The following is a 13,286-nucleotide window of genomic DNA, read 5'->3' as shown; positions in this document are numbered from 1 at the left end:
AAGCGAGGCCTCGCCAGCTGTCGCGAGATAGCGAAAGGGGCGTGGGCGCGAGGGGCGGCAGGCTAGTAACCATAGCGGCGCGCGTGGGTCGGCGGGCAAGTAACCGTAGCGGCGCGCGTGGGGCGGAGTGTGGCTTGGTAGTCCTCTGCGTTCCCTCCTGGGAGCTGGGTGCTGTAAGTCCTCCCTTAGCGGGCTGCTCTCGGCGCGGAGTCGGCGCCGAACCCGAGCTGCTGCTCTGGGGCGTGTGCCTAGGGCGCAGGGTTGGAGCGCAGGGGCTGCGCGGTTGCTCGCGGCTCCGCTGAGGTCTCTAGGAAAGGGGGCGATTTGAGGGTTCTGCCGTGACCGCTCCCAGCGGCGGAGACGCGCGCTCTGGACCAGAACCGTTGCCCGCTGTCTCGTCACCCGAAGCCGCCTCCTGACGCCGTGCTAGTGCGAGGGTCTCCAGGGGAATTCGGGGCACAAGTCGGGCCGGAGCATCAGGGCGGCCGTGGCGCGAAGACGCAGGATCGGCGCTTTGAGAACTGAGCGCATGTGGAGTTCGGAGGAAAAGGGCGCAGGTGGTTAATTTAATTAAAGCAGCTGTGTATAAGGAGAACTCAGACCTCTTTAAAAGATTCAGTAGTTTAGGAACGAACCAGGACTGTAGAAATGCCCGGCCTCCTGCACCTCCCGTCGGCTCTGTGCTCCGAGGGCGGGAGCGTGGATCCTGAGGGCTCCTTAATTATGCCCCACTGGCCTTTCACCCTGCATGGTAACTACCAGGCTAGGTTTTCCTAACTCGAGCCAAACAGCAAGTTTCTGGCTTGCTTAGTCACTAAAAGAGAAAAATTTCGATCTTTTGTAATCAGAAGGGAGTAATTTTCTCTTTTTAAAAATATTCGTATATACATTAAAAAAAAAGAAGGAAATGCACAGGATTTTATCAGTGGTACTCCTCGAGTAGTAGAGAGTTTATCTTTTTATGCATTTCTAAATTTTCTACGATTTACACACACTGCTCTGTACCAGTAAAGGGGTATTAACTCTACAGCTTCCAGTTTATCTGGGATTACTGCCTTGTGTTTACTGACTTAACTTTAAGACTCTGGTCTCTTTAGCAATCACTTGTCACTGCCATTTCCTGAAGTGCTTACCTAGTGTTAGGTGCACTGGAATCTCACTAAAATAATAAATTTAGTTTGTTTTCCCTGACTTCTTCTGTGCATGTACGTACATGGATATCCCTGGGGATATCCTGTAACATTGATTATACCTTAGGGTTGGCACAGCAGGGAGAGGAGGTAGGGATAAAAAACTTTATTATTTCTGCATTGTTTAAATGTTTTGCATTGTATTGCTTTTGTAATTTAAAAAAAAGTTAAACAATTTATATTAGTGCAGGTAGGTTAAGTGCTGTAGCAATTCACCCCAATAGAACAGTTGCATGTTTCTTGCTCACACAGTCCTGTGTAGCGGTTTCTAGTCAGACGATTCCTTTGGGCAGCTCTCTCCAAGCTGCAGCCTAAAATTCTTCCATCTTGTGGTTTTCTTCCTTAGGCCCTCTGAATTCTCTGCATTTAGCCAGTGGGTGGGGAAAGAAGAGAAGCAGTGCAGGAGGGATTTATGGGCCAGGCACTCGACGACATGGCTGCACTTAATTGCAAGGGAAGCTAGGGAATGTAGTTTAGTTCTGTGTCTAGAAGGAAAGGGAAGTGGCTTAGTGAAAAAGGAACAGCATTTACCGTAGTCTCTCTTCTGGTGACCAAATATCTGCTCCACTCTTGATCCCAGATGGAGAACACACTCTCCCCACCCCAAGGGGGACACTTTGTCAAGGTGCCTAGTGCAACACAGAACATTTCCCAGGATTGCACAGTTCTCTCCATCAGGCCTGGCTGTGGTTCCTCGTGGTCCAGAGCCCTATGGACTAAGAAGACAAACTAGTTGCTCTCCCCACTAAAATGCAGTGGTTAAATATGACCATGGTTTTTGTAACCATCTCCCTTTTGGAAAAGGGAGACACATGGCAGACACTGGTCTATAGCAGTTGTGAAGTGATGCTGGGGTGGAGGTGGGAGGAATTTCCCAACTAGACCCTGATTCTGCTATCTGGGAAGAATTCCCTTGTGCATTGTTCTTTTTCTTTCCTTTGAGACAGGATGTCATTCTGTTGTCCAGGTTGAAGTAGAGTGGCACGATCACAGCTCACTATAGCTTCAACCTCCGTGGCTCAAACGATCCTCCCACATCAGCCTCCCCAGGAGCTGGGGCTATAGGCATGCGCCGCCACGCCTGACTACTTTTTTTTTTTTTTTTTTTAAAGTAGAGACACGGTCTCCCTGTGTTGCCCAGGCTGGTTTTGAACTCCTGGGCTCAAGTGATCCTGCTGCCTCGGCCCCACAAAGTGCTGGGATTGCAGATGTGAGCCACTGTGTCTGGCTTGTTTTCTGAGGCCCTTGATTCTACCCTTGGTCCTTTTCCTCCACGGTCTCATCTGATGTGGCTGTGAGGATGCTGTCTTGGAAGGCTGCCATAGTTCACTCCTGGAGCATGGCAGTGGGGACCAGGCAGTCAGCCCTGAGCCCACCGTGTGCCCTTATTCTGTTCTTTGCTTGATATTTATTAGGCCTCATCATGTCCTCACGAGCACAGCAGCTTCTGGTCTGTGTGTATCTTGTCAGCTCTGTGTGCTGGTGATGCCACTGTCGTTCTTCCGGTGTCTACTGTTCAAGCCTGACTTTGTTTTCTTTTGGTCTCCTGGGCAGCTGATAGCCTGAGGTTGTGTGGAACTAAGGCTTGAGTGGGAAGGTAGCCATCCTAAGTCAGATCTTTGCTGAAAGGCCAAGACCTGATGGTCCTTCGTCCCTCCCTGCAGCCTCTCAGGGCACTCAGGTGTCCCAGTGCTGCAGCCCCTGCTCTTCGTACTTTCTTTTCCTGTCCGTTCCGCTTGCACACCAGCCAGTTTTCTAGTCCGATTCCGTGTGTTGGCTGCTAATGCTTATTCTTTGCAATAATTTCCTGTAGGGCTGCAGGATGAGTAAGCCTGTGGTCAGTTTTCTGCGTTATTACAGGTTGTTGCAGTTGAACCTGTTTGTCACTGCCTAACGTGAGTCTTGAGCTTTTCCCCTCCTGAATTTGTTTCTGTGCCCCATCACTCAGTCACTCAGCAACATCCTACAGTGTCACTGAAGCATCCTGCTTCAAGGTACCCACATCAGTCAAGGTAGGCTGACAGAAGTGACCTCAGCTTCATGCAATAAATGTCTCTTGCTTACACAACAGTCCAGCCTGGTGTCCTGGTCACCCTTTAGTGGGAGCAGCACAGGCCGCCAGGTGCCACCACCGTGGCCCCTCTCCTCAGCCTTCGGAGCCCTCCGCCTCCAGCATGAAGGGCTGTGCACGGGCTGTGACAGGACCAAGCCTGTGCATGCGTGGTGTGCTTTCCAGACCAGAAATGGGTGCGCGGCTGCCCTCGACTTCAGAGGCTGGAAATGTGGTCCAGCCATGTTCTTAGTGGTTCCAGGGAGGAAGCAGAAAGAGCTTGGGGAAAACTGGCAGACCACAGAAATAGAAAAATGAATATTTTAACAGATAGAAAAGTAACTTTTTACCCAAATGGTTTTAGGGGCCATCTGACCTCTGTTCAATGGGAGGATAGGTTGCAGTTCAGTTAGCTGCCCTGGACTCATGTCGTCGACACGGACACGTGTGTGTGTGTGTGTGTGTGTGTCAGTGTGTCCCTGACGATGTTTCTGCCTGCACCAGACACTCCCTCATCCCTGTCTGTACCACCCTGCCATGGAGCAGGAGAGGCAGGAGAGGTAGGCATTGAAGCTGAGAACACCGAGGAACGGAGGTGTGGGGCAGCTGGAGAGGTGGGACATCAGCTCGTGCACACTGGGGCCAGACTGACCCAGAGATTTCTGAGCGCAGGCTAGTGCTTCCTCGTGAAGGTGGCTTATGTGTCCTGACAAGGCTTCCTTCCCTCCTTGGCTTCACACCATTGTTTCTGTGAACTCTTCACACTAGTGAGTCATGGTGTTACTTCTTTACTATGCACACATCAGGAAATGCAAGCACATTCATATACTGTCTGTAGGGACCAGCCCCACAGGGTCGGTGGGTCTCTCCCCGTTCGTGGAGATGAGAGAGTATAGAAATAAAGACACAAGACAAAGAGATAAAAGACAGCTGGGCCCGGGGGACCACTACCACCAATGTGCGGAGACCGGTAGTGGCCCCTGAATATCTGGCTGCGCTGTTATTTATTGGATACAAAGCAAAAGGGGCAGGATAAGGAGTGTGACTCATCTCCAATGATAGGTAAGGTCACGTGGGTCACATGTCCACTGGACGGGGCCCTTCCCTGCCTGGCAGCCAAGGGAGAGAGAGAGACAAAGAGAGAAACAACTTACACCATTATTTCTGCTTATTAGAGACTTTTAGTACTTTCACTAATTTTGCTACTGCTATCTAGAAGGCAGAGCCAGGCATACAGGATGGAACCTGAAGGCGGACTAGGAGTGTGACCGCTGAAGCACAGCATCACCGGGAGACGGTTAGGCCTCCGGATAACTGCGGGCGAGCCTGACTAATGTCAGGCCCTCCAGAAGAGGTGGAGGAGCAGAGTCTTCTCTAAACTCCCCCGGGGAAAGGGAGACTCCCTTTCCCGGTCTGCTAAGTAGCCAGTGTTTTTCCTTGACACTGAGGCTACCGCTAGACCTTGGTCCGCCTGGCAACAGGTGTCTTCCCAGATGCTGGCGTCACCGCTAGACCGAGGAGCCCTCTGGTGGCCCTGTCTGGGCATAACAGAAGGCTCGCACTCTTGTCTTCTGGTCACTTCTCACTATGTCCCCTCAGCTCCTAACTCTATATGGCCTGGTTTTTCCTAGGTTATGATTATAGAGTGAGGATTATTATAATATTGGAATAAAGAGTAATTGCTACAAACTAATGATTAATGATATTCATATATAATCATATCTAAGATCTATATCTGGTATAACTTGTTTTATATTTTGTTATACTGGAACAGCTCGTGTACTCGGTCTCTTGCCTCGGCACCTGGGTGGCTTGCCGCCCACACTGTCTTTATTTTGGAAGTAATTCCAGTGATATCAGATGTTGGGTGTCAGGAGATAGTTTTTTGTTGTTTTTGCTTTTGTTTGTTTTTGAGACAGGATCTCGCTCTGTCGTGCAGGCTGGAGTGCAGTGGCACAATCTTGGCTCACCACAACCTCCGCCTCCCAGGTTCAAGTGATTCTCCCGCCTCAGCCTTCCAAGTAGCTGGGACTACAGGCACGCGCCACCATGCCCAGCTAATTTTTGTATTATTAGTAGAGATGGGGCTTCACTATGTTGGCCAGGCTGGTTCTTGAACTCCTGACCTCGTGATCCACCCGCCTCAGCCTCCCAAAGTGCTGGGAATACAGGCATGAGCAGCTGCGCCCGGCGTCTGCTTTTGTTTTTAAGACATGAAGGGGTTCCTGTGCTTCAGGCATGGAAGAGGTCTTCAGGTCTTCGGATTGTCTTTCTCCTATGACCCTGGGCTCTCTGACCCCAAACCTTTCACCAAACCCGTTTCGATCGGACAGCTTTTTATATGTGTGCAGGCATACATATGTGTGTGCACGTTTGGGTGCATGTGTGAGATTCTTTGTGTGCATGTGTGTATACAGGTGTGAGATTTTGTGTGTGCATGCATGTGTGTATGTGATCTCTTTCTTCACAACTGCCCATACCTTAACTTCTTCCTCGTAAGCTTCACTGTGCCATTCTTCCCAAGATCTCCTAGCACCGTCTCAACCCTTGGGTCACCCTGGACTCTTGCTGTCGGTTGCTTGTTCTAGTCTTACTTCAGGGTTCAGTCCTGATAGGACACAGATCACTGTGTAGACGTATGTAGGGTATCGTCATTTCATTTCTACAGTTTTCCTTTTGTAGGCACTTGTATTTGTTTGTTAATTGTGCTATGACAAACTAATGCAGATTTGGTGGTTTAAAACAGTGCAAATGGATTATCTTATGGTTCTGGAGGTCACAAATCCAGAATGGGTCTCAAACTGCTAAAATCAGGGTGGAATTGGGGCTGGCTCCTTCCAGAGTCTTTGGGTGAAAACTCCTTTCTGTGCCTTTTCCAGCTTCTAGAGGCCACCACAGGCCTCAGCTCCTGGTTCCTTTTTCTGTCTTGAGAGCCGGTAACCACAGCAGGTTGAGTCCTTCCCACAGTGCATCATCATCCCAACTCTTCTCTCTCTAGCTTAGTTAAGGAAAGTATTTAAATTGAACATACCCAGAGAATCCAGGATAATCTCTCTTTTGAAGCCCATCTGATTAGTAACCTCAATTTGCTTGGCTGTGTAGCCTAATGTTTGCAGAGGTTCTGGGGATTAGCATGCGGACATCTTAGGGAGAGTGTTATTCTGTCACCACCGTGCCCTGGGGTATTTAGACTCCTCACCATTCAGCTCATAGGTACTATTTTATGTAATTGGTGCAAAAGGGCAACGCTGGGTGCTCTGTAATCATTTAGAAATGAGAGACGCAAGATGGCTTTCTGAGTGTTACCCTCTAAAATGGACACACTGTGGATTAGAGAAGCGATGTCTGTTTCTTCCACAGTTACTTGAAAGAAATTTTGGTGCAATGCCTAGAGGAAGCCACAGTAGATGTTTCAGCATTTGACATAACATATCCAAAACAGAATCTATGCTTCTTCCCTGCCAAACCTGTTCTTCCCGAGCTCAGTAAGTGGGGTCTCTTGTTGTTCAGGCCAGAAAGCTAGGAGCCACTCCTGATTCCTCAAATTCCTTTTCAGCAACCAACCCGTACTGGCTTCCATCGGTCCTACCTCAGAAATAACATGTGCTGTCCATTTGTTTAAACCCTGCTCTTAGGCTCCAGCACCAATGATCTTTTGAAAAATAGAAGTTTTAAATTTGTAAATATTTATTCCATTAAAGTTTTTGTTTGTCCTTCTTGATATTTTTATACTTCTAAGCATTACTATTTTTGTTGTCTCAGCATCCACGTCCTCTTTGGGCAAAAGCACCTGAATTTCCTCTGGGCTACCACCCTTCTCCCTCTGCTGGCTGGGACTCAGTGGAGAGGTCTGTCTCCCAGGCCTGACTTCTTGGCATCATTTCATCCTTCTGATTACATGATTAATTCAAACATGGAAAGTGTCTCAGACTGGCCCAAACTCATGAGAAATGTTCAAGGATTAATGGAAAGAGATGCTTTCTTCCCCAGCGCCCTGCAACATGGGAGGCCACACTTGGGTGATGCTGGCCATCTTTTCGCCACTGCATAGGAACAGACAATGAGCAGCACCTAGACAGGTGGAGCTGAGGGTTGGGGAGACCAGGGGGCTGTCCTGACGGTGTCGATGAAGCTGCTGTAGCCAGTCATGTGCTAACTTTTTAATTACACATTAAACTCCTTTTCTCTCCATTGGATTAGGTTGAGCTTGCTTTCTCTTCTGAGACACAAAGTAAACTTAATTTTTCAATGTCATTTTTTAAAACATCTGCATTGTATTCCACTTAATGTAAGAACCGTTGCTACATTTCATATTATAGTGTTATGATGGACAGCCTTGAAGAAATACATTTTGGGAAAGGTAGAATGATTTACTTGTTATACATTTATGAAAGTAGAATGTTTGATTGCCAGATAGTTAAGTTTATGTCAATTTATTCTCTTACCAGCAGTGTATGTGGAAATGTTTGTGTGTGTGTGCATTGATGATTTATTTATTTATTTATTTATTTATTTGAGACGGAGTTTCGCTCTTGTTGTCCAGGCTGGAATGCAACAGTGCAATCTCAGCTCACTGCATACTCAGCCTCCCAGGTTCAAGCGATGATGCTCCTGCCTCAGCCTCCTGAGTAGCTGGGATTACAGGCGCCTGCCACCATGCCTGGCTAATTTTTGTATTTTTAGTAGAGAGGGGGTTTCACCATGTTGGTCAGGATGGCCTCAAACTCCTGACCTTGTGATCTGCCCACCTCGGCCTCCCAAAGTGCAGGGATTACAGATGTGAGCCACTGCGCCCGGCCTGACTGTTACATTTAGCAAGGCACAAATACATGTTAATTTTATTTGTGCTACGGTGTAGTTTAAGTCCATTCTTTCTTTGTTAACTTTCTGTTTTGATGACCTTTCTAGGCTGTCAGTGGAGTATTGAAATTCCCCAGTATTATTGTGTTGCTATGTCATTTCTTAGGTCTAGTCATAATTGTTTTATGAAGTTGGGAGCTTCTGTGTTAGATGTGAATATATTTAGGATTGTGATATTTTCCTATTGGACTAATCCTTTTATCATTGTATAATGTCCCTCTTTGTCTTTTTTTTTTTTTAAAACTGTTGTTGCTTTCAAGTCTATTTGTTTTGTCTTATGTAAGAATAGCTTCTCCTGCTTGCTTTTTGTTTCCATTTGTGTGGAATATCTTTTTCCTCTCTTTTACCTTAAGTTTATGTGAGTTCCTATGTATTACATGAGTCTCTTGAAGACACCGGATACTTGATTGGTGTATTTTTATCCATTCTGCCATTCTGTATCTTTCGAGTGGAGCACTTAGACCATTTACATTCAGCGTTAGTATTGAGATGTGGGGTACTGCTCTATTCATTATGTTCTTGCCTAAATACCCTTTTTTCATTGTGTTATTGTTTATAGGGCCTGTGAGATTTACGTTTTAAGGAGGTTCTTTTTTGGTGTATTTCAAGGTTTTGTTTCAACATTTAGAACTCGTTTTACCGTTTCTTGTAGTGCTGGCTTGGTAGTAGCAAATTCTCTCAGCATTTGTTTGTCTAAAAAAGACTTTATCTTTCCTTCATTTGTGAAGCTTAGTTTTGCTGGATACAAAATTCTTAGCTGACAATCATTTTGTTTAAGGAGGGTAAAGATATGACCCCGATCCCTTCTGGCTTGTAAATTTTCTGCTGAGAAGTCAGCTGTTAATCTGATAGGTTTTCCTTTATAGGTTACCTGATGCTTTTGTCTCACAGCTCTAAAGATTCTTTCATTCTTCCTGACTTTAGATAACCAGATGGCTATACCTAGGTCATGATCGTTTTGTGATGAATTTCTCAGGAGTTCTTTGAGAGAGTATTGGCTGCTGTGTTAGAAGGGGTATATAAGCTTTCCCTGAGTTGGCCAGGGGAGGCATTCTGGTTTCTCAGGTGATGGGCAGGGCCATAGGGTTCTCGAGAGTTTATGTCTTTTGTGTTCGCTACCAGGGTGGGTAGAGAAAAACCATCAGATGGGGCAGGGTTGGGTGGATCTGGGCTCAGAGTCTCCCTGGGCAGGGCTTGCTGCGGCTGCTGTGGGAGATGTGGAGGTGGTTCTTGGGCCAATGGAGTTATTATGTTCCAGAGGGCATTATGGCTGTGTCTGCTGCATCACATAGGTTGCCAGGGAAGTGGGGGAAAGCCGGTAGTGAAAGGCCTCACCCAGCTCCCACGCAGTTTGTGAGGCTGGTCTTGCTCCCACAGTGCCCAGCTAACAGCGCCAGGTTTAGATGCAGACAGCCTGTGTGTGGGACTCAGCCCTGCCCCAGGCTATAAGTTCCGCGCTGAGAAAACGAGCATGGCTGGCTTTCAGGTCTTGCCCCTCCCCATCTGTCCACAATGTTGGCAGCTCCTGTGCTCATATCTGTAGCACTTCCCTTTTACCCACTCCTGATTCTGCTCAAGGAAGTTCATGCCCAGTCTAAATTATCACATAATTCACTTGGAAGCTTCTTTCACCCTATGACCTCTCCCTAATTCCTCTGGCTGTGTTTTCTGAGGGAGGACCCCTGTGAGATGCAGTCAGGGATGGCTTCCCTGGACTCGAACTGGAGACTGGGAGTGCCTACAAGGCTCTTCTCACTGCTGCTTCTACTTTTATATTTCGCTTGGCTGCCTAAATATGCTTCAGCTCTAGGTAAGGTTACATCCTTCTCCTGTGATATCGATTTTTAGATTCCCCAGTGGGGGTGTTTGTTTGGAGGCAGTTTTCCCCCCTCTCACATTTTGGGAACTCACAGTTTTTTGCCTATCTCATGGAATTTGCAGTGGCCTGCTGCCTCTTTAAGAGGATCTGAGAATTCTTTAAGTTTTTTTGGTACATTCCTGCAGTGGTTCTTGGAACAAAACTTCACAGTATGAGTCTCCACATGCCTTTCAGTCCATCCTAGTGGGAGATGCACATTAATCCTGCCTCCTATCTGCCATCTTCTTGCCTAACCGCTTTAAGGGGTTATTGTAAGAATGATATAATCTATGTACTCATATATAGAAATCTGCTTATTAATGTCTACAAAAGTGGTTTGTAAACTGCAAATTGGCATACAAGTACTATTATTTGTAAAATGTGCTGCCGAATTCTATGGGACTTACAGAAGAGAGTAAGATAATTATACTGCAACAAAAGTTTATGTTGAAGAAAAAGATGGAACTCAATCACAATTTGATGAGTGTATTATTAGCATTTTTGAAACAACTATAATTTTTTATGTATTCTTCGTCTGTCTCCCAAGATGTTTTGTGCTTTGGGAAGCGGTGGATCTGGTGACAGCAGCTTCATATTGTTCTCTCAGGACACATCTGCCCAGCACCTACTGCCATGCTCAAGTTACTGAATAACTGTGGTAGCTTTGGAAGGTGTAGCTATTTTCATATGACACTCAAAGTATCTTTGCAAATATTAAAAAAAATGTGAGATAAAAATTGTGAATTGGAGACAAATGTGCTTTAAAATAATGTACACATGCTTTTGTTTTGTTTTCCTCCAAATATTGAGAATTTTCAAGCCTTTAAAAATTACCTTTTTTTAAAAAAAAATTTAATTTAATGTAATTATTTTGAGACAGAGTCTAGCTCTGTTGCCCAGGTTAGAATGCAGTGGCGCGATCTCGGCTCACTGCAAGCTCTGCCTCCCGGGTTCACGCCATTCTCCTGCCTCAGCCTCCTGAGTAGCTGAGACCACAGGCGCCCGCCACCACACCCTGCTAATTTTTTGTATTTTTAGTAGAGATGGGGTTTCACCATGTTAGCCAGGATGGTCTCGATCTCCTGACCTCGTGATCCGCCCGCCTCGGCCTCCCAAAGTGCTGGGATTACAGGCGTGAGCCACCGCGCCCAGCCTCTTTTGAAGTATTTTCAGAAGATGATCTCAAGTGGTCAGTTCTCCTTTGCCTCACTTCTCGTGAAACTCTGCTCCCCCCTGCACACAGGAAATTGTTATTGCTGCCCCGCCCGCAGCACAGAGGTGGTGCTGAGCGGTCACACTTTGCACTGGAATGTCAGACTTCTCAGTCAAGGGGCTGGGAGGCAGGCAGCAGAAGGTCCTGCTGATGAGTAGCACCCTACAGTGCTCTTTCTTTCTCTGCAATTCTTGTCTGACCGAGGGTCCTTCAGACAGAGGATTCCATCCTAGCAGTCCGGCCATGGATCCATGTCCCGCTGCCTCCTAAGGGCAAAATAGTTTAGATGGTGTGAAGTGCTGGGAAGGAGGTGGATGGGGTAGGGGGGCAGGGATGGGAGCCAGCTCTCAGGGGCCTCTGCTGAGACCTGGAGAATGGGAAGAGCTCCCAGGGTGCAGAGATGAGGAGGAATGGAACATGAAGATAAAGTGTGCGTCCTGAGGCAATAAAAGCCCTGCTGTGTTGTAAGAGCTGGAAGAAAGAGTAAATAGAAAAGAGTAGCAGTGGAGGGAGGAGCCGGTGAAGAGGGAGAGAGAGGCAGAGGTTGGGTTAGCAGAATCTCTCAGGGCCAGCACAAGGAGCACACGGGTAGATTTTTCGAATCCACGTGACCAGCATGAGGGCTGCATGGGTGGATCCTCTGAATCCACGTGACCAGCATGAGGGCTGCATGGGTGGATCCTCTGAATCCACGTGACCAGCATGAGGGCTGCATGGGTGGATCCTCTGAATCCACGTGACCAGCATGAGGGCTGCATGGGTGGATCCTCTGAATCCGCGTGACCAGTGTGAGGGCCTCATGGGTGGGCCGTTGAATACCCACAGCATGCATGACCCCACTGGATGTTTGGGTGCTTGCCCATCACTTTCTAAGCAGGTCTGTTGTCTGTGCCTTCAGGTGCATCTATTGCCGGCCTGCAGTGGGGTGTGGGGTACAACAGAATCAAGGATGACCCCAGCGCCATTCCCACGTGTTTCTGAAGTGGTTGTGCTGTAAAGTTAAGTGTAAAGTTGGATGAAGATCTGAAACTTTTTATCTTTGTCAGTGTTTAATTAGTTTATGCTTTATGAAACATAGCCAGTGAATCACTGATTATAGAACCTGTGGTAGCTTAACTGTAATTACATAGGGTGTTGTGAAATTGTTGAATAAAGCCCAGGTTAGTTATGGGAGATGTGGGCTCCAATTGCAGTTTCCTAACAACTGATTTGCTGTGGTCAATTCAGAAAATAACTTTGCGTCTTAGTCATTTCAGTAACCAACGTTTAGAACGCTAAGTGCCAGCGCTGCACCCATGCCACATGGATCATTGTTTAGTCTTTGCCTCTCAGTAACTGCTCTCATTTGACAGTTGTGGAAGCTGATCGAGGAAGCCTAAGCAGGCTCTGTGAAGTGGGAATAGTGGTATTTGAGTCAAAGTTTGCTTAACTGGAAAGCCAATGAGAGGAATGGAGCAGTTGAGAATGTGGAAGCTCCAGAGTTTTCAGCAATTTCTCTCCTTTTTTCTTGGGGTGAGGAGAGGTAAATAAATAGGTGTGATGTGGTATGTGTGTGTGGTCAAGCTAGTAACTATCAATAGGTAATAGACTTTTTTTCTATATTAAATATGATACCTAAAGTCATCTCATATGTACTTTTTGTTTTCAGATCGAAGATGGAAAATCCCCAAGACATTTTCTCAAGTAATGGTGGCTGTCTAATTGATATAGTTATAGAAAAATACCTGGTTGAATCCAAGGAGTCTGTGTCTCATGTTCAGCTTGCTTGCAGCATGCAGGACTGTGCTTTCCCTTTGGATGGGACTGAACTTTGTATATGGAACACTGAGGATCCTTCTCATCAGGTATTGAACAAGTTATATGTCCAGTGCCATGAAGGCCTTGCCTTTGTCTCTCCATGTCTTTGATGCTGTTTGGACAGCATTACCCTCTGTGGATTCAGCTACCAACTATGGGAGAAAAATATCAATAAAAACATTGTATATAGATATTTATTTATTTTATTTTTAAATTTACTTTTATGTATTTTATAATATTTTTATATTTAGAACACAAGTGATCTGGAATTAATTTAATAATTTTCTTCAGTAAGAAACTGATTGAAATGGTTCATCT

General features: G+C 46.5%; 1 protein-coding gene across 34 annotated transcripts in view; it reads left to right on the top strand.

Annotated features, from left to right (window-relative positions):
- Positions 1-13,286, top strand: part of WDR27 (WD repeat domain 27) — a 253,105-nt gene that overhangs the window by 651 nt on the left and 239,168 nt on the right. For 27 of the 34 annotated variants that reach the window (XR_010126827.1, XR_010126828.1, XM_063666899.1 and 24 more), the window contains exons 1-2: positions 32-557; positions 12,820-13,015. Coding sequence is in view for 32 of the 34 variants with exons in the window: in XM_063666899.1 (XP_063522969.1) it covers positions 12,827-13,015 (189 nt within the window). In the remaining 2 variants the exon portion in view is untranslated. Of the gene's footprint in view, positions 1-6; positions 558-12,819; positions 13,016-13,286 lie in introns of those variants that run through there. The other 7 variants (XM_063666881.1, XM_063666893.1, XM_063666879.1 and 4 more) reach the window with 3 other exon arrangements.

Source organism: Pongo pygmaeus, chromosome 5 (genome assembly GCF_028885625.2).
Source record: "Pongo pygmaeus isolate AG05252 chromosome 5, NHGRI_mPonPyg2-v2.0_pri, whole genome shotgun sequence".
NCBI lineage: Eukaryota > Metazoa > Chordata > Mammalia > Primates > Hominidae > Pongo > Pongo pygmaeus.
Note: the sequence above shows the minus strand (reverse complement) of the source record. Positions and strands in the feature narration are given on the sequence as shown.